Source organism: Lacerta agilis, chromosome Z, assembly GCF_009819535.1.
Source record: "Lacerta agilis isolate rLacAgi1 chromosome Z, rLacAgi1.pri, whole genome shotgun sequence".
Classification (NCBI taxonomy): Eukaryota; Metazoa; Chordata; class Lepidosauria; order Squamata; family Lacertidae; genus Lacerta; species Lacerta agilis.
In genome coordinates, this window is record NC_046331.1 from 45,003,066 (window position 1) to 45,027,147 (window position 24,082).

Here is a 24,082-nt window from a genome sequence, read left to right on the forward strand (position 1 = left end):
TTTCAGCGGCTTTTTTGCCGCTGTGCTCCCTGAGGCGGCGGGAAATGGAGAGAGGTGGGCCAGCGAGAGGAGTGACACCCCCCTCGCTGGCCCAACCCCTCTCCATGCCCCGGGACAGCTCTGCTCAGATTCCCTGCGGGCTCTGCTCAGGGGTGGGCCAGCTGGCCTGGGCGGAGGCATCGCTCCATGCACATGCGTCATGACATCATGCGCATGGAGCGACGCCCCGCCCCCAGGGGTGCTGCTTGGCTTGTCGCCCCCGGCAGCCCAGCGGCTCGCTACGCCCCTGCTCAAGTTATCAACCAGGTGACTGCCTAGGACAGGGCAAGATAGTCAGCAGCCAGAAGGACCTGGACAGGACACATCAGAGCTGTTTATGCTCTCCTGAGGTGTGGGGGGGTGTTAGGAGAGGGGTGGTACCTTTGGTGGGGGACATGATGTGCTCCTTCTGAGGTAGTTTGTCCACCTTTGGTCCCCACTCAGCTCTCACCTGCAGCTCATAGAAGCTGTCAGCATTTGATAGCAGTCAGAATCCTGGGAACGGCTTTGACTGGCCAGCTGAACCAGGTGAGAGTAGCCAGTGGGTCTCAAATCCTCAATGAGTCAGAGACTTCTAGAAGACAGGCTGTGGTGGATTGAGCAGACTAGACCAATAGTGGGTCCAATGGTCAAGAAGGTGGTTTCTGCATGTGCTGCAGAGGAAAATGAGGGGCAGGTGGGGCTTGTCAACCTGGGAAGGCAGCCTATCTAGGAGAAGGAAGACTCTGACCCTAAACCTCTGCTGCCTTGCATGATATATTCAGGAGAAGAGAAGACTAAGAATGAACCCTACACAAATCCAGAGTGGAGTCCCTAAGATGGTTGGATGGCGCCTTGTGTGCCTCCTTCTGACAACTCCTGCAGCCAAACTGGTGCCAAACAAATTGTTCTGCTTTCTTTTGGGCCACAACAGTGAGAGCGAGTCTTGACATCTGGACAGCCCAGGACCTCCAGACCCAGTGCCCAGGCTAGTGCCCAAGGGTGCCCAGGCTAGTGCCCAAGGGTCAGTTCGATGCTGCTAAAGCAACAAGTTTGGCTCCACCTCCAGAGGTGCACTCCATTGCCTCTTGAGACAGACAGATGCCGACAACAGCACCCTGGATTTCTTGTAATTTTGTTCTTGGTTTGAGCTTTCGTGTGCATGCACACTTCTTCAGATACACACGAAAGCTCATACCAAGACCAAACTTAGTTGGTCTCTAAGGTGCTACTGGAAGGAACTTTTTATTTTTTATTTTGTTTTGACGGTGGCAGACCAACACAGCTACCTACCTGTAACTGGTTCTTATAATTTGTAACTGGTTTAAACATAAAAAGAGGCAGGCAGGGGCAGAATCAGAATTTGAAATGAAGGAGTTTTAAAAAATAGCTTGCAGAATTAAGAGCTCAATTTGCTCTCTTTTTAGGATTAATGATGTGGCAACAAGAGAGCAGCAGATGGTTCAGTGGCTGAGCATCTGCTCTGCTCGAAGTGGGGCCTAGGTTCAATCTTCAGCAGTACCAGGTAGGGCTGGAGATGTCCCCTCCCTGAAACCCTGGTGAGCCACTGCCAATCAGTGCGGACAATAATGAGCTTGATGGATCTCCAATGAGAAACAAACAGCTCTTCAGAAGCTGGGGTGTCCACTTTGGACAGCACTGCTGTAGATAAAAATGTATCTATGTCAGGCCTGTATGAAATTCCAAAACTTACAAACTTTCTTTGTAAGCCAGAACGCTCTCAAAAGCTGTGCTGCTTCCTCTTTGAAGTGAACAGTGATCTCTACCTGTTCTGCAGCCAGGTAGGAACCCCTGTTCAAAATCAGACTTGAATTTTCTGTATTCTTGCTTAATATATAACTTCAGAACTCTGAACGAATGAAAGTGGGATTGCTTCTTCTGTTCCATTTGGAATCTGATCTGACACCATGCAGCAGAAAACCTTTGCAATTAATAAGAGCAGGATATGCGACACTGAACAACAGTGCAGATTATGGAACCATAGAATTGTAAGGTTGGAAGGGGACCAGGGGGCCATACATTCCAACCCCCTGCAGTGCAGCCAAACATCAGGAAGAACTTCCTGACAGCAAGAGCTTTTAAGACAGTGGAAGGGACTCTCTCGGGAGGTTCTGGACTCTCCTTCCTTGGAGGTTTTTAAGCAGAGGTTGGATTGCCTTCTGTCGTGGATGCTTTAGCTGAGATCCCACCCCTGGGGGGGTGACAAAATGGCGGCCGGCCGAGGGCTACACTCATTGTAGGGCAGCTGAGGGTGCACGTGCACTGTCATTATGGGCGCTGCTCGAGTGCCATCCATATCGGCGCTGCACATGCACCTCTGGGCGGTTTGCCCCACCTCTTGACACCCCACACCAGGTGCCGGAGAGCCTTCCTTCGCCACTGGCTGAGATTCCTGCATTGCAGGGAGTTGGACTAGATGATTTTTGGGGTCTCTTCCAACTCTACAATTCTATGATTCTATGCTCTACTGACTGAGCTATCCCTTCATCTATGGTTAAGTTATTCTAGATAAGGAACCACAGCCCAGAGGCCAAATGTGGTGTCCCAGGCCTCTCTATTTACTTTAGGAGCACACAAAGACTGTACCTCTCCCTGGTCCTCTTTCATACCCTGAACGTGTTTGCCTTGCTGGGAAGCATCCTAGAAATCTGATAATCTGATAATGGCCCTTCCTTATCTGGACAGTAGACAGCAATGGCAATGTGTATATAAAGTAACTTGCTGTATAAAGATAAAAACTAAATCTGCCCTTTTGCACCTCTGGCTCTACCCACCATTGGTATGTGGCCCCCAGAAGGCAGGGAAAAAATGTTCCCCATCCCGGTCCTAAACTCTGGACTTAATTATCTTCCGCCTACCCACTCACTGCTTTAGATAGTATAGTTATAGATGGAGGGGGGGGGAGATCCCCCTAAACCATAGAAAATAATAAATTCCAGGGTTTGATTAACTGGGATATGGATTAAAATGCAAACTGCAGAGCTGTGCCAGACAGGAAGTTCCTGGGCTGGCTTATGCAAACCAGCCTGGCCAAGCTAGGGCCGTTAAGAGAACAACAGAAGGCCATGGAGGGCCCATTGAGGCAATGCAAGAGAACTTTCCCTTGTCCTGAGGTGTGAAGAGAGACAGGGGTTTGAAGGATTGCCAAGGTGATGGGGTGTTTTTCAAGCAAGGGATTTCTGGGAGATAGAAGGAGGAGGAAGGGCAGGAAGATGAAAGGTTCCCTGCAATGGTCAGGGGTCGGCAACCTGCGGCTCATGAGCCAGATGCGGCCCACGAAGACTGTTTTACCAGCCCAAGAGCTGCCCACTCGGCAAGTCTTCCGTGTGCTGCGCTAAAGCAATGCAGCACAGTGCAGTGCAGCGCAGTGCAGCGCAGCACAGTGCAGCGCAGCGCAGCGCGGGGACTCACCGAGTGGTGCCAGAAATGGCATCTGCACGTGTCCAGACGCTGAAAATTGCTTCTGTGCAGGCACGATTTTCAGCATCTCAGCATGTGCAGAAGTGATTTCCGGCATCACACTGTGCCAGTCCGGCCCATGGAAGCATCACACTGTGCCAGTCCGGCCCATGGAAGCATCACACTGTGCCAGTCCGTGGAAGTGATCTGGCCCATGGCCAGTAAACCTTGCCAACCCCTGCTTTAGGTCATGCTGTAGGATCTGGACGCCTTCCATGCAGACTGAAGGTGTAAATAGGTGAATAAACCTTAAAGCACGATAGTCTCCGCCGTGTCTTCTGTTCTCCAAAGGGACACAGGCACTGTGTGTGTGCCTGGGACCCCAGGGGCTCTTGCCACCACTTGGCAGAGAGAGGGGCAGGCACCCGGCTTTTGTAAGAAGTCTTGTGCATTGCTTTCATTAGTTCAGAATGTGATAAGCCTGCAGAGTGGAGTCCTGGACACGGCCCTGAGTCCTGCCCTGGTAGAACCACTGAGAGAGGGGCTGGAGTGGGGGCAGGCTCCGTTGAGTGTGGGAGCTGAATCACCATCTCAACACATGTGCAGGCTAGTGAGGAGACAAGGGCTGGAGTGTGGTGCTAACTTCACCCTTCTGTTTTCATCGTGCCAGAAACAGCAACTGGCTTCTGGTCAACAGTTGCTCAACAGGGAGTTGCTGAAACAACTTCTTCTTCTTCTTCTTCTTCTTCTTCTTCTCCTCCTCCTCCTCCTCCTCCTCCTCCTCCTCCTCCTCCTCCTCTTCCCTCTTCCTCCTCCTCCTTCTTTCGAGGTGCTGATGAATTTGCAGTGAATCAGAGCAGCCTACGCACAAGCAATGATTACACACGTCACCTTAGCTGCTGCCACAACTAGGGTCTCCTTGTTAAAACCTATAATTTGTTGCAAACTGTTTTTAATGCCACAATTGTAAATTTTTGATGGCTGCAAACAGCCCCAGGACCTTGCAGCGAACAGCTGGTTTAAAAAAAGAAAAAAATCAAAGCAATAGCAGCAAAGTTGCGTCTCTTGGCCAATTTGGAAGGCAAACACCAGCCAGCAGAAGGGAAGAAGACACAGTGTATAGACTCCCACAGGAAGTTGTGGTGGCCACCAACTTGGATTAAGTGAAGACAAGCTTGGGCAAGTGCATGGAAGATAAAGCTCTCAGTGGCTATTAGCCACAAGGCAAATGCTTCCAAATAGCAGCTGCTGGAGCCATGGAAGGAGAGTGTTGCTCTGGTGCTCAGATCCTGCTTGCAGGTCTCCCACAGGCTTCTGGCTAACCCATGTGAGAACGCAATGCTGGACTAGATGGGCCACTGGCTTCTTCTTAGGTTCTCAAGGCACCCCCATCTCAGACACCAGCACATTTACTTGAGGTCAAGTATCCTCTGCTGTCAGGATCTGCCTTGGCCACAAGGCTTAATGTGCTTAATGTGCTTGCTGCATTGACCTCCAGCTTCCTGGTACAACCAGGCAGTTCTTTAGCTGGGGAATACAATACTGTGGCATTTCTTTCTGCTTGGCAGCAAGTGGGTGCTTCCTTTTTGTGGGAGGAAGGCTGTTCCCAAGGGGAGAGGGAGAGAGACAAGTGGAAATTCAACCTTGCCTTGCTCAGTGGAATAAAGCGCTTGCTGTTTCTTTGGGGACATGACAAGCTGGGAGTAGATCAGCAGCGGCTGCAGCTTACCAGGGGTGGGAATATCAATCAATGCAGCAGCCAGCCATGCTCTGCCTCCACAGTCAAAGGTAGCAATGCTTCTCAATGCCAGTTGCTGGGAATCACAGGAGGAGAGGCTGCAAGGCTTGCGCTTGAATTCTGCTTCCAGGTTTCTCACGAACATCTGGTAGGCCACTCTGAGAATGGGATGCTAGACTTAGAGGAGCCAGTGTGGTGTAGTGGTTAAGAGCAGTGGACTCATAACCTGGTGAACCGGGTTCGCGTCTCCGCTCCTCCACATGCAGCTGCTGGGTGACCTTGGGCTAGTCACACTTCTCTGAAGTCTCTCAGCCCCACTCACCTCACAGGGTGATTGTTGTGGGGGAGGAAGGAAAAGGAGAATGTTAGCCGCTTTGAGACTCCTTAGGGTAGTGATAAAGCGGGATATCAAATCCAAACTCCTCCTAGTTTAAGGGTGGAGGGAAATGCAGCTCTGGATTCCCACCATTCTTTTTTGGGAGGTGGAGAGAGATGCTTTAAATGTTTGGGTGTATGCAGTCTAGAATCCCAGCTAGGGCAAAGGTTGAGGGCTCTATCCAGAGAAATGAGCAGGAAGCCCCTGCCCCAGGTTATCCCTTGCTGCACCACAAGTTGATGTCATTTAGAGGAAGTTGGCACATGCCTACAGGGCCATTATCTATGGAGGTGTGCAGCATTTTAAAATTTGGCACTCAAATTGCACACCAAGGAAAGTTAAATTGGTGACCCTGCTTAAATTATGCTTGCTACGTAGGTGGCGCTGTGGATCAGAAGGTCGGCGGCTCAAATCCCCGCAACAGGGTGAGCTCCTGTTGCTTGGTCCCAGCTCCTGCCAACCTAGCAGTTTGAAAGCACGTCAAAGTGAAAGTAGATAAATAGGAACCGCTCCGGCGGAAAGGTAAATGGTGTTTCCGTGCCAGAAGCAGCTTAAGTCATGCTGGCCACATGACCTGGAAGCTATATGCCGGCTCCCTCAGTCAGTAAAGTGAGATGAGCGCCGCAACCCCAGAGTAATCCACTACTGGACCTAACAGTCAGGGGTCTCTTTACCTTTACCTTTACCATCTCATAAGCCAGAGGGGGGGCTGAGCAAGACTGAAGGCCACAAGCATTTGCATCCCCTCCCACGCCTAGCAAAACCAGAATAAATTGTGCAAATCTGTGGAATCTTGTGGGAAATCCACTCCACTTACATATGTCAAGAATCCCTTTTTGCTGTTTTAAAAGGTGGAAGCTGAAATTCGCAGGAAGCTGGATCCTGTGCTGTTGCTACTTAGAAGCATTCACACAAACATCAGAAGCCTGGGCTAACCACCAGAAGTTGCTGGACCCCAGTTCCCTTCAACCCTGACCCAGGGCCAGAACAGCCTGACACAAACAGCCCTTGTTTGGATGCTCACCATGCTTTTAGTTTCTGTTGCAAACTGCCTTGAATTACCCATTTAAAAAAACGAATGGCATTTGTCAAAACTTGGAGCAAACACTCCCCAGTTGTGCCAAAAGCACCAAAATGGAAGTATGGCCTAGCAGCTCAATACACCCAAAATTTATTTATTTTGTATCACCTGCTCAGAATTCTAAAATATTTTCTTGCTCAGAAAAGTAGAAAGAGGCTTGGAAAGCACTAAAGATCAAGCAGCGTCATCATCGCAGAACTGTGCTTCTTGGATGGCAGCCCAGATAATAAAACTGGAAGATGAGCTGTGCACCCACCCACAGAGGCTTCCAGTATGTTTCAAGAGACTATTCTCGTCAAAAGCATGCTTCAAAAGAGAAGCCATCAGTTGGGGTTGTTATGGATACGGACATCAAGCCCAATCTGAACAATAGGCCAAATGTTGTTTATTTATTGCAGCGTTAAATCAGATTTCACTTGGCAAAGACTTTTCCAAGAAAGAAACAATCGCTAACAGAGCAGGGGGCGGGGTAAATATTCCACACATGCTTTTGAGGAATAGGTGGGGAACCTGATATTTGCGACTCCAGAGGATGTTATGCATCTTTCTCCTAATAAGCTCATTTGATCTTTCAGCATATCAAAGGGAAGCTTGCACCTCATGTACCATCTGACATAGAAACACAGAAGGCTGCTTTATACCAAGTCAGGTCAGTGCACCCGGCTCAGTGCTGACCTTCTGTTGACTGGGAGTTGCTCTCTGGGGTTTCATGGAAGGTTGTCTCCTGGCCCCAACCGGAGATGGTGAGGATTGAACACGGGACCTTCTGGAAGCAAAGCAGGGGCTCTGCCGCTGCAAATCAAGATTCATAACCAGGATAAAAATGTTTTCAAATAAATAAAATTGAAGAACGAACTCTTAGTTCTTCACCAAAGCAAACCAATACTTAGTCAAGGTAATGATTTTATTTGCAAATTAATTAGGTAATTACCTTTGCTTATGCTTCTACGAATAAGTGGGAAGAGAAAGAGTTGCAGAGCAATTGCCCCTGGATCTGCATTCAGGTGGTGCTCCTTAACATTCCCAAGGATTCTAGAGCCAGGTGAATAAAGGTGTAGCCAAGGATACAAGTGACATGGGTGACGCTATGGCTTGTAGGAGGCTATGCATACTCCATCTTGGCTTATCTACTTAGCTTGGAGAAGTACTAGCAAACTTTTCAGCCTGTTTGAGGGTCCACCACACCAAATGTTTTGCCGCCACTTGTCTACAAGGGGGGCGGGGTGCAGAACCTGCAGCCCTGCATGGTAATTTTATTCTCTTTTTTATTTAGCTTTTAGAGACTTTTATTTAATTTCTGTATTTCCATACATGACACAGCATTGATTTTATTTCCCCATAACAGTGAAACCCAGATCAGACTACTGAAATGTGCTTTAAAGACAGTTTGGAAATTTCAACTACGGCAAAATGCAACCACTTCGCTCCTGCTGGAATAAGGAGAGCTGAGCATATTACACCAATATTCTATATTGTGCAAGTTCCAGTGGTTGCCTACTTCCAGACCCAATTTCAAGTGATTACCTTTAAACCCAAAATGGTTTTTAAAAGCCACTATCTTGACCACTGACTGCACAGCTGGTGGGAGTTTGGATCTAGGGACCCTTGGAAAGCCACTGGTTCTTCACCCCTAATGTGCGGGGTGGTGCATGCTGCAATACAAGGAGAGAATTTGGGTAGCCACTATGAGGAGAGATGATGGACTAGAAGTACCATTGGTTTGATTGATCAGGCTCTTCTGGTGTCCTTAGCTTCTATCCCAAGGAGGATTGGGAGCAGGGAGCAGAAAAGTGGGGCACCATTGCACACAGCAGGTCAAGAGCAACCTAATGGCTGCTGCCAAGAATGAGATCTGTAAACCTAAACAGAAAGCAGCCAGGCATACCAAGAGGAAGAGAAAATTCTAATTCGGACAATTGGCATTAATCAAGAGGTGCTCCTAGACCGACATATGCTAATGGGCTGGAATCAATCAGGACTCTTGGAAGGTATCTGAATGTTTTATTCGAAGCTTGAGAATCCTTACAACAGCTGGGAAAGGAAGAGGGAGGGCAACGTGCTTTGTGCTTTCTTGCGGTTTTAAAATGGTATCCTTTCCCCCTGTCCTCCCCTGCATAATGAAAAAGACGTGTGTAGCCTCTGCTATGTTATTCTGTTTGATACTTCGGAAAAGAGGCAGGAAGCTTTTGATTTATGCTCAGCAAGGAATTTAACAAGGTTTTACTATGCCCTCCCCCCTCGACAGAGGCTGAATGGAATTTATTTCAAATTATCCCTGCCATTGGAGGAATGCAGTGGGAGAAAAAAGAATGAACTGCTGCCGGACACATGTGGTAAAGAGGCTGATTTTGAGAAAAGATCTTGCTTTTAATTGTGTGCTGAGTAGAATATAAATGGCGGAATTTGGATATGCACTCTGAGCTATTTATGGCTGCAGTTCGTATGTTAGTCTGTAAACAGCGGAAGGAATGGAATGTGACCTTACTCCATCCAGATGAACACTGCAAAGTGTTAACTCTCCCAGCACACCAGGTCTGCAACAACAATGTATATGAAGGACTTTACACATGAAATAGATTGTTTATTTATAAGATGTAACGGAGGTGCTGTTTGTAAGGTGAAAAAAGAGGCCAGCTGGAAGAATGGTTTAACAGCAAGTGAAGGATGTCAGCTGGACTCTAAATAAGAAATGATATGACTATGCGAGGAAATGATGATCATATGTTTGGAACAGGAGCAGGAAACCCTATTTTTAAGAAATTAAATTTAATTAAATTGGTTTAATTTGTAATAATTTGGAAAATCAGTAAAAATAATTTGGGGGGAGGGGAAAAAAGAGGAAGAGCAAATTCTCTCTCCCTCTACTTCATCCTTCATCAGCTCCAGAAGATCCGGTGTCAACAGCTGCTCAAGCTGCTTCCTGCAGCTGTGCTCAGTACCACCCATGAAACAGCTGCAACTTTAAACATTGCGTGTACAGGGTCAGAGAAGGCCCCCTCCCCAGTAAAGAATGCTTCCAGAACAGCTGGGTATGCAAGAAATGATTTTGTGAGTTGACAGGGGGGAGAGAGGGGACTGCATTCAAGTTTAAATTGGAACAACAGAGCAGAGCAATGGCTGAAGTCCTGAAGCCCGTGATAACCTTGCTAAGTGCAGGAGAAAGATGTTCTAGCCTACCTTTTGTGAGCACATAGCTTAAAGCAAGGGGTTAGGGTCAAGAGAGGGAGCAGTCCACTGGTGGACAATGCATGTGTCCAGTGGGCCACCTCCTGTTCACTGAGGTTCTTAGAAAGGCTGCTAGACTAGAATAATCTTGCCCTGATCCTGCAGGGCACTTGCACCCTTGATTGAAAAGTGAAGAAGCCACTCCTGGCAAAACCAAACCACTCAGTTACACCCTTGAAGATGGGGTAGGGGAGCCACAGCCTCTCAGGTGTTGCTGGGCTGCAGCTGGTCCACCATCCCTGACACCTGGCTGGAGATGAGGGAAGATAGAAGCCTAAGACGTCACCAAATGGCTGCCAGCTCTGCTGTCTGAGATCCCAATTATGCATACTATTGCTTTTAAATTTAGCATACATATACAGACCATGGAAATTTCTAAGGAAGCCAGACACCCACCACACGGCTCCCTTACAAAGGATTAAAAAATGCACAACCAATAATTTATCATTGAAGTCTTGCATTTGCCAATGAGATAACAAAGCAGCCTTTGACACTGGTCTCCACTACAAAAGGTTCTCCTGGCATCCAATTTGACATTTCTTCAGCCGGGTGATGACCCTCCCTACAATTTCTCCAGGCTTTTTACATCTAATTTTGGTCCTGATGCTGCCATGTCAAGAAGCCTTATAAACCACACATATATACAAAAATACCAGTAAGTCCATAAAGCAGATATTTCTATTGAATCCTCACCGCAAATAATTCAGATCTAATTTCTGTGACTGATCATTAACTGACTTTCAAGATCACCTCGCCTTGCACTCTCTGCAATTTCTTTCCATCTGTAAGCCACCTTGGGAAATTTTGGGGAACAGCAGGATTAAAATATCTGCAGCAAACAATAAAATGGGGAAAATGCGATACACAAAGCAGCACTGGCCTGCCTTCAAACCTTCAAAATTCTGCCAGTTGAACATAGAAACAGAGACAAACTTTTAGAGTAAGGGGGGCGTGGGTGTAAACACAGAGGATGGCTATGCTTTGCCTGGAGTCATTGTTCTTGGTCTGCCTCCTCACTGATAAACCTAGAGCAGTTACACAAGCAGACACAGACTTTGGATTCACATAATGCTTATATCATGGCAGCAGTGGTATTCGTGTTTCCTGGGACCACCATTGAGAATTACGGCTCCAGCAAATCTATTTTGGCATTGCCCTTATTAAATGCAAGACCAATAATTTTTTTCAGGGTGAGTAGGTAGATGGGGGGGGGGGGTTGATAATAATTTACTGGTGCCTTGGAATTTCAGTGGGGGGATAGGGAGGAGGAAGACTCAACGTTTCTAGCTGCATGGTTTTGCTGTCTTTATTAAGATTCTTGGTGAGGCAGAAAGAGGATGAGGTCAAGTTTTCAGGCTCAGACAGCAGCTACCTCAATGGGCGAGGGAGTATTTGCAGTGCAAAGTGCCTTCAGGCAACTTGTCATGAATGGATAGCAGGGAGCGGGTCTCCACTATCCCAGATGTCAAAAGCAGGAGTGCCAAGGGGTTTAGAGAACATAAGAGCCTGCGGGACCAGGCAATTGGGTCCATCTGGCCCAGAATCCTGTTCCCACAGTGGCCCACCAGATGGGAAACCCACAAGCAAGATCTGAGTGCAGCAACACTCTCCTCTCTAGCAACTGGCACTCAGATGCATACTGTCTCTAACGGTGGAGGCAGAACATGTCTATCATGGTTAGTGGCCAATTTCACCCCCCCCCCCCCCCAATGCTTTTGTCTGATCATTTTAAAGCCAGCAAAGTCTGTGGCTGCCGCTGCCTCTTGTGGGAGTGATTTCCATAGTTTCCATAACTCACCACCTCTTGATTAAGCATGGCTCTTTCCTTTTTGAGAAGAGCCGTTCAGGGTGACATTGAATGTTCTGGGAACACTGCAACCCTAGCAAAAAGAGTTCTGGCTGCCCCTGCAGATACGATTGTGTTGGGCTCTCCCAGAGAACTGCTTACGAAGTAGATCTATTTGCTTCCTGCAGACTTTTCAGTCTTCAGTGCAGATTCCTTCCAATGCACGCTTCTGAGAAATCCACCCTGACTCTGAACCTTGAGAGCAATCCAAAACCCAGTGCTCAGAAATCCTGCATTCCTGCAACCATTATGCAGTGAGAAAATGGGCATTGTTGATGCTTAATCTGGTAGACATAGATTTCCAATCTTTGGAAAAACATGTCACTACTCTCATCCCTCAGAAGAGAGCAGGCTTTCAAACACATATTTGCACCCATATGAACCACTTTATTTAATGAAAAAAGGAGATTCTCTGAAAGCTGAGTTATGTAACCAATACAGCAGTGCTTTTTCTCTGCTGCTGCAGAAGTCTATTAATTTGTTAATTTTAATTTTATTACTTCTTGTCTCACCTTTCCTCCAAGACCAGGATCCCCTCACACCTTTTATCCTCACAACAACCCTGTGAGGTAGGTTGGGGTTAGGCAAGGATCAGGGCAGCCAATGGGACACCCCTCAGGTATCATTGGACTACTACACCAATCAATCATGACAATTAGGTCTGCTGGCTGGGGCTGATTGGTGTTGGTAGCCCAACAACAGCCTCTGGAGAGCATCCCACTGGCTGCCTCCGGACAAGCCTAGAGATTGTCTCAAGGTCCCCCAGAGAGCTACGTGCTGCATCACATCTGAACCCAAGTCTGCCTTGTCCAACTCTGCAAACCACATTCCTTCACTACACTGCACGCCACCCATAGGAACCTAGGAAGCTGCCATGTACCAGTCAAATATCTCAAGGGCTGTCCCGTGGAGGATGGAGCAAGCTTCTTTTCTCTTGCTCCAGAGGATAGGAGACGATCCAATGGCTTAAAGTTACAAGGAAGGAGACTCCAACTAAACATCAGGAAGAACTTTAAGAGCTGTTCGATCATGGGATGGAAAGGTGAAGGACTCTCCTTCTTTGGAGGTTTTAAAGCAGAGGTTGGATGGCCACCTGTCATGGATGTTTTAGGCGTTATTCCTGCATTGTAGAGGGTTGGCAGAGATGACTCTTGGGGTCCCTTCCAACAGGATCCATCTAGCTGTTTTGCCCACACTGGCTGGAAGTGACTCTCCAGTGTTGCAGATGGAGCTCCTTCCTAGCCCACAACCTGGAGATGTCCCCCGCCACTGAACTCTGACTTTCCACTTGAGAGCCCTGTGTACCTCAAAGCCACGGCTAACAAACCTCTTCCAAGCATGCCCCAGAGATACTACTCCATCTTGTGGGGTGGTTTATTAAGTTCAGCCAAACCGGCTTTCTGCGAATAACCTTTCAGCCCCAGTGCCCACCCCACCCCCTTGCAGACACAGAATTCACAACAGGCTCAGCCTGGGCTTCCCAGGGGAGCTTGTGGGAAAGTAGGTCAAGCGTCACTCCCCCCCCCCCCATTTGGAAGCTCTTACAAAAGTGGCTTCCCAGCAGGTTGTGCTACCCACACACAAAGATACATACAGACGTTTCCTGGCAACAGGGAAATGGGAGAAGGGAGGGAAGGTTAATGAGCCCTTTAAAACAATTAAAAATTAAAAAACCACCCAACTAATTGCAGTTAAAAATTTTATTGAACAAAAGAAACAGGGTAGTCTGAATTCTCTGAGCAAAAGCAGCTCTCTGTAAAAGCTGCATTTTGTGCTAAACAACCGTATTAACTGAGATTTTATACAGAGGTGTAAGAAGCAAGTTCTCTTAACCAAGAAAAGGATATTTGGAGGGGGTCATGAAGGGAGGAAGAAGAAGGAGGGGAAAGTAGGGAACCATTTGCTCGAAATTTTAGTGGCTTCAAATTAAGAGATTCTAGCCCTTGTTTACCCAAAAATCTAGTACAGGTACCCCACTGGGTTGCGCAATTGAACCAAACCCCCTCCCTCCAATGTATGAATTGCTCAGGCTCCCATGATGAATCAGAGCTTTTATTTCAGGGGCAGAGGAAAAGGAAGGAGGAAGAGAACAGAAAGTAAAAACACAATTACAAATCTCCAGCACATTTCACTTTGCATGTGGAGGTTCAGAAAAGAAAAGGAAAAGAAAACCCCTTAATATGTTATTTAGAAAAACAACAACCCTGGTTTATAGATTCAGGATCTGCCTATTGTATATCTATTAATGGTCTCAAAAAGGCTGTGTTTCTCTTGTCTGCTATATCCTCTGAAAAGCACCTCCAGTGTCAGGTCAGTAAACAGGTCTGAAATACTCCATTAGAAGAGGGAGGTAGCTGAGGACAGATAGCTGCTGGATGTTGTGTGCGTCAGGGGCTCCCTCTGTCTCCAGAGGTGCAGCGAGGAAAGATGGTCCTCCAGCAACAAGGCTTAGCAAACAAGGTTCCCCATTCATTGCACACACATCCCACACCCCACTGGCTCAACTTACAGGGCTTCTTGATCTATGTGACCCGTGCACCCAGTACAGAATATCTATGCGCCTGATGCAAAGGTTTTTCTTTTCCTAAGACAATACCTCATTTTTTAAGCGTTTGGCTCAAAAAACAAAATGAAACAATAAAACCTCACTTTGCTTGGCACTTGGTTGTCCACTCGATAAACTTTTTAGACCAAACCCCACAAGTGACGCCCATCTTCTTGTTACATCCCACCCCCAACTGTGTTACTGTGCCGGCTGCTTCAGGGTAAGCCTTGTAAGATACTACTGAAGACAAATAGGCGAATCCCTGATGCAGTGCAGTGGTATTGGAGCGACAACATGGTAAGTCCAGCGATGCCACGTCTCAAGGGGCCGAAAGAGGTGATTCTCTAGATGGTGAGCCTGTATTGTCCTCGGGAGGGAAGACTGTCAGAGTGCAAGCACGGATGCCCCCGAGGGATTCTGGGAGGTCAAAGACTTTGTGCCACTCATCCTTTTCTGGGTCATACTTCTGGACTATTTCCACCATACAACGGTTATTCCATGAATATCCTCCCACAACATATATTTTATTTTCAAACACAGCCACCCCGACATCACTCTGACCACGCAACATAGCAGCAATTGGTGTCCACTGGTCTAGGCTTGGCGAGTAATATTCACAGCTTAGAACATCGTCGTAATCACTGGTTCCTCTGAAATGGTTTCCACCAATGACGTAAAGCTTGTCACCGACAGTACACATGCAGTGAAGGCCCCTAACTGTGGTCATTGGAGCCTTCTGAGTCCATTTGTCTGTGTCGGGATCAAAGCACATTAGTTCCTTCTGGAAAGTGTCATGGGTGATGCCTCCTAGGACAGGAAAACAAAAGCAAACACCTCATGTAAGAAGAATGCTAATGAGATCAACAGTTAGAAGCACAGAAAGCTGCCTTACATAGTCAGACAATTGGTCCATCTTGCTCAATATTGTCCACACTGACTGGCAACAGCTACTCCCAATCTTTCAGGGGATTAATAATAATAATAATAATAATAATAATAATAATAATAATAATAATAAACAAATAATTTATAACCCGCCCATCTGGCTGGGTTTCCTCCAGCCACTCTGGGCGGCTCCCAACCAAATATTAAAAACATAATACAGCATTAAATATAAGAAATTTCCCTAAACAGGGCTGCCTTCAGATGTCTTCTAAAAGTCAGATAATTGTTTATTTCCTTGACATCTGATGGGAGAGTGTCCCACAGGGCAGACACCACTACGGAGAAGGTCCTCTGCCTGGTTCCCTGTAACCGCACTTCTTGCAGTGAGGGAACAGCCAGAAGGCCCTTGGAGCTGCATCTCAGTGTACAGGCTGAACAATGGGGGTGGAGACGCTCCTTCAGGTATACTGGACTGAGGCCATTTAGGGCTTTAAAGGTCAGCACCAACACTCTTGAATTGTGCTTGAAAACATACTGGGAGCCAATGCAGATCTTTCAAACTGGTGTTATATGGTCTCGGCGGCCACTCCCAGTCACCAGTCTAGCTGCTGCATTCTGGATTAGTTATAGTTTCCGGGTCACCTTCAAAGGTAGCCCCACATAGAGCGTGTTGCAGTAGTCCAAACGGGAGATAAGCAGAGCATGCACCACTCTGGCAAGACAGTCTGCGGGCAAGTAGGGTCTCAGGCTGCATACCAGATGGAGCTGGAAGACAGCTGCCCTGGACACAGAACTGACCTGCACCTCCATGGGCAGCTGTGAGTCCAAAATGAATCTCAGCCTGCACACCTGGTCCTTCAGGGGTACAGTTACCCCATTCAGGACCAGGGAGTCCCCCACACCAGCCCTCCTCCTGTCCCCCAAGAACAGGACTTCTGTCAGGATTCAACCTCAATCCATTAGCCGCCATCCATCCTTCAACCACCTCCAGACAGGACCTTCACTGCCCTCACTGGTTCTGATTTAAAAGAGAGGTAGACCTGGGCCCTTCAACATGTAAAGCAGCTACTCTACCAGTCACAGTACCTCCTCATAACGTAAGAAGCTGCTTTTTTCTAAGCCAGACCATTTTTCCATTCTAGCTTAGTACTGTCCAGTCCTACCTGAAGATGCCAGGAATTGTCCCACCAAGTTGGACCCTGTGCCATTCCTTCTACTTCTGGAAACTGATATTGAGAGGCCCACTTCACACACTCAAAAATTCTCCTATGTGGACACATTTTCTATCCTTGGGGAGAGGGGCATGTTTGAATAGGTGAGATCAGACATATGGAGACTAAAGGCAGTGATTTGGAATGCTCTCCTCATGGAGATCTGCTGGGTCCCTTCTACTTTAACCTTTAGGCATTTGCCAGAGTTTTATTTACAGGCAATGACTGATTAATGCACAACTGAATGATGTGTGATCACACATATGCGCACATCACTGAACCCAGAAGTGACCAAAACATCATTAAACACATCACAGGACTCTCCTGCCTCCTGCTGTGAGTGCCTACAGGTCCTGTCCCTGCCTCTCACCATCTGGCCCAGGGCGGGGCCTGGCAGGACTGCTTCCGCTGCCTTGCTGCTGTTGCTGTCCAGAAGAACTTAGGGCAGAGTTCTTTTTAAAATGCTTTTTAAAAATTTCTTTTTTCCTTTTTAAATTCTTTTTGGTGTAGTGGGTGGTATGGATGTTTAGTTGGGTTTGGGAATTTGTTTAATTTTGGTATATTTGTAACTTGTATTGTTTTTGGTTTGTATTGTTTTATTGTTTTGTTTCTTTGTTTTTTGCTGTTTTTTACAGAAGGTTTATTTTGTTCTCAAGGGGAGGGGTCAGGACTGCCTGGGAAGGGGTCCCAGCCAACAAAATGGCTGGGGCAGGTTCCACAGGGAGGGATGCACTGGGACAACTGATCTCAGTGATCACAAGTAGTAGGAGGAGTTACGCTAAGACCAGACCATGTCATTGCCGAGGAGGCAGATTTAGTCGTTGTTTGAGGACTATCCCTGCCTCTGGATCTGGTCCTGACCAGACGGATACTGGAATCAGCAAGGGAGACCCACATGACCTGAAGGTGCTGCTGTGCAATGCCAGGTCAATGATGAATAAGACCACTGCCATCCACGACCTGATTGTGGATGAAGGAGTTGACCTGGCATGTGTAACAGAGACTTGGTTGGATGAAGCAGGTGGGCCTATCCTTGCTGCTGCTTGCCCACCAGGTTTCTCTTGCGCACAGCAACCCAGGCCTTGTGGGCGGGAAGGGGGGGGGTTGCAGTGATTTTTAGGAAGTCATTAGTTTGCACCAGGCGTCCTATTGGGAAGACCCAGTTCTCTGAGTGCATGTTCTGGAAGTTGGGCAGTAGGGGCAGTACAGGATTCCTCTTGGTGTACCGACCTCCCTGCTGCACCAAGGATTCCCTGCCCAAGCTGCTTCAGGTCGTGGCGGATGTTCTCCTGGAGACACCTAGTTTGGTTGTCCTTGGGGATTTTAACATCCATGCCGACACAACCTTACAAGGGGCCGCTCGGGACTTCGTGGAAAGCATGGCCTCCATGGGGCTGTCCCTGAATAAGTCTGGACCAACGCATAGCTGCGAACATGCCTTGGACCTGGTGTTCACCTCTACGGATGTTGGTGATCTGACACTAAGTAAAAGCAAAACTAAAGAAGTGCCATGGTCAGATCACTTCCTGGTGCAACTGGACTTCTCCGTGACCCTTCCCCTCTGCAGGGAGGTGGGACCAATTCGGATTGTCCACCCCCGCCATTTAATGGATCCAAATGGTTTCCAGAGAGTGGTAGGGGATGCTTTATCCCATGTTGATGGCCTTTCAGCTGATTCCCTGGTGGTCCGCTGGAATGTGGAGTTAATCAGGGCTATTGACTGGCGCCGAAGCACCCTCTCTGATTGCATGGAGCCCGGACAGCCCCGTGGTTTTCCTCAGATCTAAGGGCAATGAAACAATCGCTGAGATGGCTAGAGCGCCGGTGGCGGATAACTCATTCTGAAGCTGACCAGACACAGGTTAGAGCTCAATATCGAGCCTACCAAGTATCGGTAGCGACGGCGAAGAAAACTTTCTTCGCCGCCTCTATTGCATCTGCAGAAAACAGCAGCAGGAGACTTTTTCAGGTGGTTCACAGTTTAGCAGAACCACCTGCTCCATCAGGGCCCAGTACGGGCCACATGATCTCTTGCAATGATTTTGCAAAGTTTTTTGCAGATAAAGTCACTCAGATTCAGGAAGAGGTAGATTCCACCATGGGAGCAGGGCCGGGGCGGGAGAGTGCTAGAGTCCTGTCTAGTCCAGTTGCGTGGGATCAGTTCCAAACTGTTACCTCTGAGGATGTGGACAGGCTGCTTGGACGAGTGAAACCAACCACCTGTCTCCTTGATCCTTGCCCATCCTGGCTTATAAAAGCTAGCCGGGAAGGGCTTAGCGATGGGCTTCGCGGGGTGGTGAATGCTTCTTTCTCTCTGTGAGGGAGCCTTCCCAACCCCGCTGAAAGAGGCGGTTATTAAACCACTTCTTAAAAAACCATCTGTAGATGTGGCCAATATCGCCAACTATTCAGAAGCAATGCTGTTTCCAACCATGGACGCAGTGCACAGCCATCCTGGTTAGAAGCCACTGACAACTTTATCCTTCATGAATTGGGTCCAATCCTCTTTTAAAGCCATCCAAGCTGGATGTCCATGAGTTCTAGGTGTCAAGTGAGACGGAGAAAAACTTTTCTCTGGCCATACTGTGCATCATTTTACAAACTTATCATGTCACGTCTTACTCACTTTTTCTCTAAACTAAAAAGCCCCAAATGCTGCAACTTTTCCTCATATGGGTGTTACTTCATTCCCTTTATCATGCTGTTGCCCTTTTCCAATATGCTTTTCGAGGTGAGGCCACCAGAACCGTACACACTATTCCAAATGTGGCTGCACAATAGATTTGTATTATATCACTACGATATGGGTAGTTTTCTTTTCAATTCTTTTCCCTAAAATGGAATCTGCCTGTTTAACAGCTGCCCCACACCTGGTTGACGTCTCGATCAAGCTATCCACTATGACCCCAAGCTCTCATTTATGGTCAGACACTGCCAGTTCTGACCCTAGGAGCATATATGTGAAATTAATATTTTATGCCAAATGAAAAGGGCTTTGCATAGACCTTGAGTGATGTGAGCACCATTTGCTGCCATAGTTATAAAGGGATCTGTGGCACCTTTTATGCTGTTACGGCATCCTCTGTAGAAGATGTTACTTAAAAAAAAGAGTAAGATTCCTAATTCTGATGAAAAACACTCACAGCCAGAGTAGGTTGCTAGAACCAGAGGTAGATACAAACTCATTTAAAACAAGTTACAGGTAGGTAGCCATGTTGGTCTGCCATAGTAAAAACAAAATGAAAAATAAAAAAATTAAAAATCCTTCCAGTAGCACCTTAGAGACCAACTAAGTTTGTTCTTGGTATGAGCTTTCGTGTGCATGCACACACTTCTTCAGATACAGTGCCGCCAGCACACGATTTCCATTCTCATCCTGGGGCAAAGTTCTCAATTCAAGGTAACTCTTCCAGGTTAGCAGAGTTTGTAACCTGAAGCGTTTGTAATCTGAGGTGTTTATAACTCAAGGTACCACTGTACTCATGCTTGCAGCCTGCTATGGGAGGGAGACATTTCTTTCATGGAAAAGCTGATCCAAGAGCAAGGCAGCTGAAAGGATTTGGGGCCCCCACCCTAGGCATTCCACTCCGACACAGGTGCATGTGGCAGATGGGAGGCATATGCTCCTCTGGCTTCCAGCCCTCTCTGGGGGAGACAATTGTTCAGGGAATTGATAACACTGAGAGAATAAGCTAACTGCTGCACTGCTGCCAACTAAAAATAGGTTTTTAAAATCACAGTGTTTTGATGTGAATCAGGCAAAACAGACTCTGTAGGCTGCTCTCTCCCTCTGATGACATGTTTGAAGGATGCAGTGATTTACATACGCTGGCTAGACTTCAAAGTTCTTGATGTCTGTATGTAACTGCCAATGAAGACTGATAATGGATTTCAGAGGGAGGAGATTGGGGGAAGTCACCCTAAAATGATAGTGGAGTAATGTTAAGAATATATAAGAGGTTTGTGTGTTGTTTGTTTGTTTTGTTTTGTATTTTCTTATAAAATGAATAAATATTATTATTATTATTATTATTATTATTATTATTATTAAATCAAAGTTCTTGACATCTACCCCAAAGATGCAGTATTTATCTTAACATGCATTGGATTTGCTAGGCTTTCCTGAGGTACAACTTATCCCAGTCAAAATGAGTCAGTTCTTACAATAGGGACACCTGTAGAATTACAGACAGCATGGTGGCTGTGTTTGTGATTTCCTAATAAACCCTTTTTTGCAGGTTTAAGAAGAAGAAACACAAATAAGTTATTAAGGAGGTTGTTTCAGAAAATAATCACCTGCCAGCTGAGATAACTGTATCTAAAATGAAATCTGAAGATGTCATAGCATGTCCTGTTTTGAACAGTTTTGAAGGAAATTAGGATTTGGGGGGGGGGCATTAGAAATCACTGCTTGGAAAGAGCAAACCGATCTTGATACAGGTTACTGGAATTACATTTTTTTTAAAAAAAAAAACTATGGGAGTAGTGGGGAGCAATCTCACTCAGAAATAATATGTTTTATAATAAAATGTTTTTAAACGGTTTTTAACTTGTGGGTTTCTTAATTTGGGTATTTTGTTGAGGCATAGGATGTGCTTGCAAAGAGAAGAGTTGAAAGAGCAGGGGAGGCTCTACTTGCAGTGATTCAGGGCAGGGAGAGGGAAGGTGTGGGAGGCGGGGCAGGCCAGGTAAGGGGCACAGGGCACAGGCAGTTGGTGACTGCACCGTGTGCTAGCCCCTCCTCCAACTTGGGGAATTACAGTTGCCAGACCTTGGGTCTGCGGACGCTGTTGCCGAATGCTAGGTTGGCTTGGAGTAAGATCTCCTTCATTCATGATCCACCAGTATCTTAACTCTGCTGTTGCAGCAGTTGAATCTCAACAGGTGTCCAGAGCACTCCAGTTTTGGAGTACATTGTCAGCAATATGCTGATGACACACAACTCTATATCTCCTTCACATCTGCAAGTGAGGCAGTGGATGTGCTGGACCGTTGTCTCATCTCAGTAATGGACTGGATGAGTGCCAACAAATTGAAGCTCAATTCAGATAAGACTCCACTGTTAGTTGGAGGCTCTTGGTGGGGTTACACTCCCTCTGAAAGAGCAGGCATGTAGCTCAGGGGCACTCCTGGATCCATTACTGTTGCCTCAGCAGAGTGCCTTCCATCAGTTTCAGCTGGTGTCCCAGCTACTGACAGGTATAGCCTAACTACTGTCATCTATGCTCCGGTAACCTCTAGATTAGATTACCGCAACATGTTATACATAGGGCTGCCTCTGAGGACAGTTTGGAAACCTCTGCTGGTGCAGAATTCAGCAGTCTGGTTGCTCACTGGGTCAAGACCATTTGAGCATATTACACTGACCTTGGCTTGACTGGACTGGCTGCCAATTAGCTTCTGGGTCCAATTCATAGTGCTGGTTTTAACCTATAAAGTCTTAAATGGCTCAGGACCACAATACACCAAAGACCGCCCCCCCCCCCCATATGAACCAATCCATTGTTGGGATCATCGTTGGAGGCCCTTCTTTGTGTGCCTTCTCCACGAGAGATCCAGAGGGTGCCAACACGATAAAAGGCCGTTTGTGGAGTGTTCTCCCCATGGAATCTCGCCTGGCACTTTCATTATACACCATTACGTGCCAGGCAAAAACATTAATCTTCAACAAAGCCTTTGGCTGATTTACATCCTGTATGCTTTAAAATGTTTTGTGGGAGGGAGGGATTATTGGGGGTTTTTTGGTTCTTGTTTTTATTATGTGTTTTATCTTGTATTTTTATGCTGTGAACCACCCTGAGATCGTTGGATGATAGGCAGTATACAAATGAAGAAGAGGAAGAAGAGGAGGAAGAGGAAGAGGAAGAGGAAGAGGAAGAAGAAGAAGAAGAAGAAGAAGAAGAAGAAGAAGAAGATAAGAAGGCTCACCTGAAATATACATCAGCCCCCCATAGACTGTTCCGGCATGGCCATAGTGAGGCTCGTTCATTTTTGCTACGTAGCTCCATTCGTTCATCCTTGGGTTGTAGCACTCCACTGTGGCTATTTAGAAACAACAACAAATAAGCAGAATGAGACATTTTAAAAGCAAAACAAAACCCACTGGGTCATGATTTCTCCCTTCCATTCCCCCCAGATTACCCTCCACTCTACTTAGATCTAGCATGAAGGCAGTCTAAACTCCAATCATACCTGGAAGGGGAGTGCTGTTCAAATCCTGAAATCATTGTCATTGGAACAAATGTTTCACAGACCTATGCATCAGACCAGCCCAGGTAGGAGGTGGAACCAGAGCAGGGGGGAGAGGTATTGGGGATGGTATTGGGGATGGGGGGATAATGCTGGTTGTCAACAGTACAGATCACAAGTGGATGACTAAAAGGAAGGTCACTGGGGGCTTGAACAAGAAGCATTGCAGTTAGATTGTACCATAACAACGTTTGGAAATACAAGGTTCCTTCTATGTAAAGGTAAAGGTAAAGGGACCCCTGACCATTACGTCCAGTCGTGTCTGACTCTGGGGTTGTGGCGCTCACCTTGCATTACTGGCCGAGGGAGCCGGCGTACAGCTTTCGGGTCATGTGGCCAGAGCAGCGCACGGAAACGCTGCTTACCTTCCCGCCGGAGCGGTACCTATTTATCTACTTGCACTTGACGTGCTTTCAAACTGCTAGGTGGGCAGGAGCTGGGACCGAGCAATGGGAGCTCACCCCGTCACGGGGATTCGAACTGCCAACCTCAGCAAGCCCTAGGGCTCAGTGGTTTAACCCGCAGCACCACCCGCGTCCTGCTATATACCTACTATGTTGTTGTTGTTGTTGTTCAGTCGTGTCCGACTCTTCGTGACCCCATGGACCAGAGCACGCCTATCTTTCACTGCCTCCCGCAGTTTGGCCAAACTCATGCTATACCTGCTATGTATAAGCAGCTAATTATCTTTTTTAAGGCATCTAGCTAGGGCTTTGCCTTGAAAGGTAGCATGTAAGCACTTTAAACAAAATATTATGTGTGAGGCATTTTTAAAAGGTGTTCCCCTAACACATACTTCAGTGTCTTTTTAGCTCCAGAAGCAGACCTTTCTATTATTCCAGGCCTTCTGATATTAAACATTAATATCAGTCAGCTCTTTTCATGTGCTAAATTATCTATTGCTGGTGGCCAGTATTATTCTTCCTTTTAGGCTGGGTTTGGATCTTGGTGCTGAAATTGATTGTATTCTTAAGTTTTTAATCTAGAGAATGCATTTTATTATTGTTGTTATTGTTATTTATTAAATTTCTATATCACCTTTCATCAGAGGATAACAGGGAGGTATACAATATAAAAATACATTACATAGTAGCAAATAAAAACAATACCCTCAAGTTTTAAAAGCCATAGATTGTTTAATCAGCCAGAGGCCTGGGAGGAAAGGAATGTATTTTCCTGGCACCTAAAGATATGTAACGAAAGCACCAGGCGAGCCTCCCTGGGGTGGGGGGGCGCACCACAGAAAAGGCCCCTTCTCATGTTGCCACCCTCCTTTTGTGGAGGAGCACAAAGAAAGGTCTCAGGTGGTCATCTTAGGGGGATCACCATCGCACAGTGTATAATATGATTTGATTTAATGCTGTGATATATGATTGACTGATGTGATATATTATATGATTGAATGATATATATGATTTAAAGATATGAAATGATATGAGGTGACATTATATATAAAAATGCTAAAAAAAAAAAAAACTTGTCTACACA

General features: G+C 46.7%; 1 protein-coding gene across 7 annotated transcripts in view; it reads right to left on the bottom strand.

Annotated features, from left to right (window-relative positions):
- Positions 1-13,389: 13,389 nt before the first annotated feature.
- The window catches only part of KLHL13 (kelch like family member 13), an 80,593-nt gene continuing 69,900 nt past the window's right edge, over positions 13,390-24,082 (bottom strand). For all 7 annotated transcript variants that reach the window (XM_033138293.1, XM_033138286.1, XM_033138288.1 and 4 more), the window contains 2 exons: positions 22,274-22,387; positions 13,390-15,056 (listed from right to left, as the gene is read on the bottom strand). In XM_033138293.1, the coding sequence (XP_032994184.1) occupies positions 14,569-15,056; positions 22,274-22,387 (602 nt within the window). In that variant the 3' untranslated portion in view covers positions 13,390-14,568. The remainder of the gene's footprint in view (positions 15,057-22,273; positions 22,388-24,082) is intronic.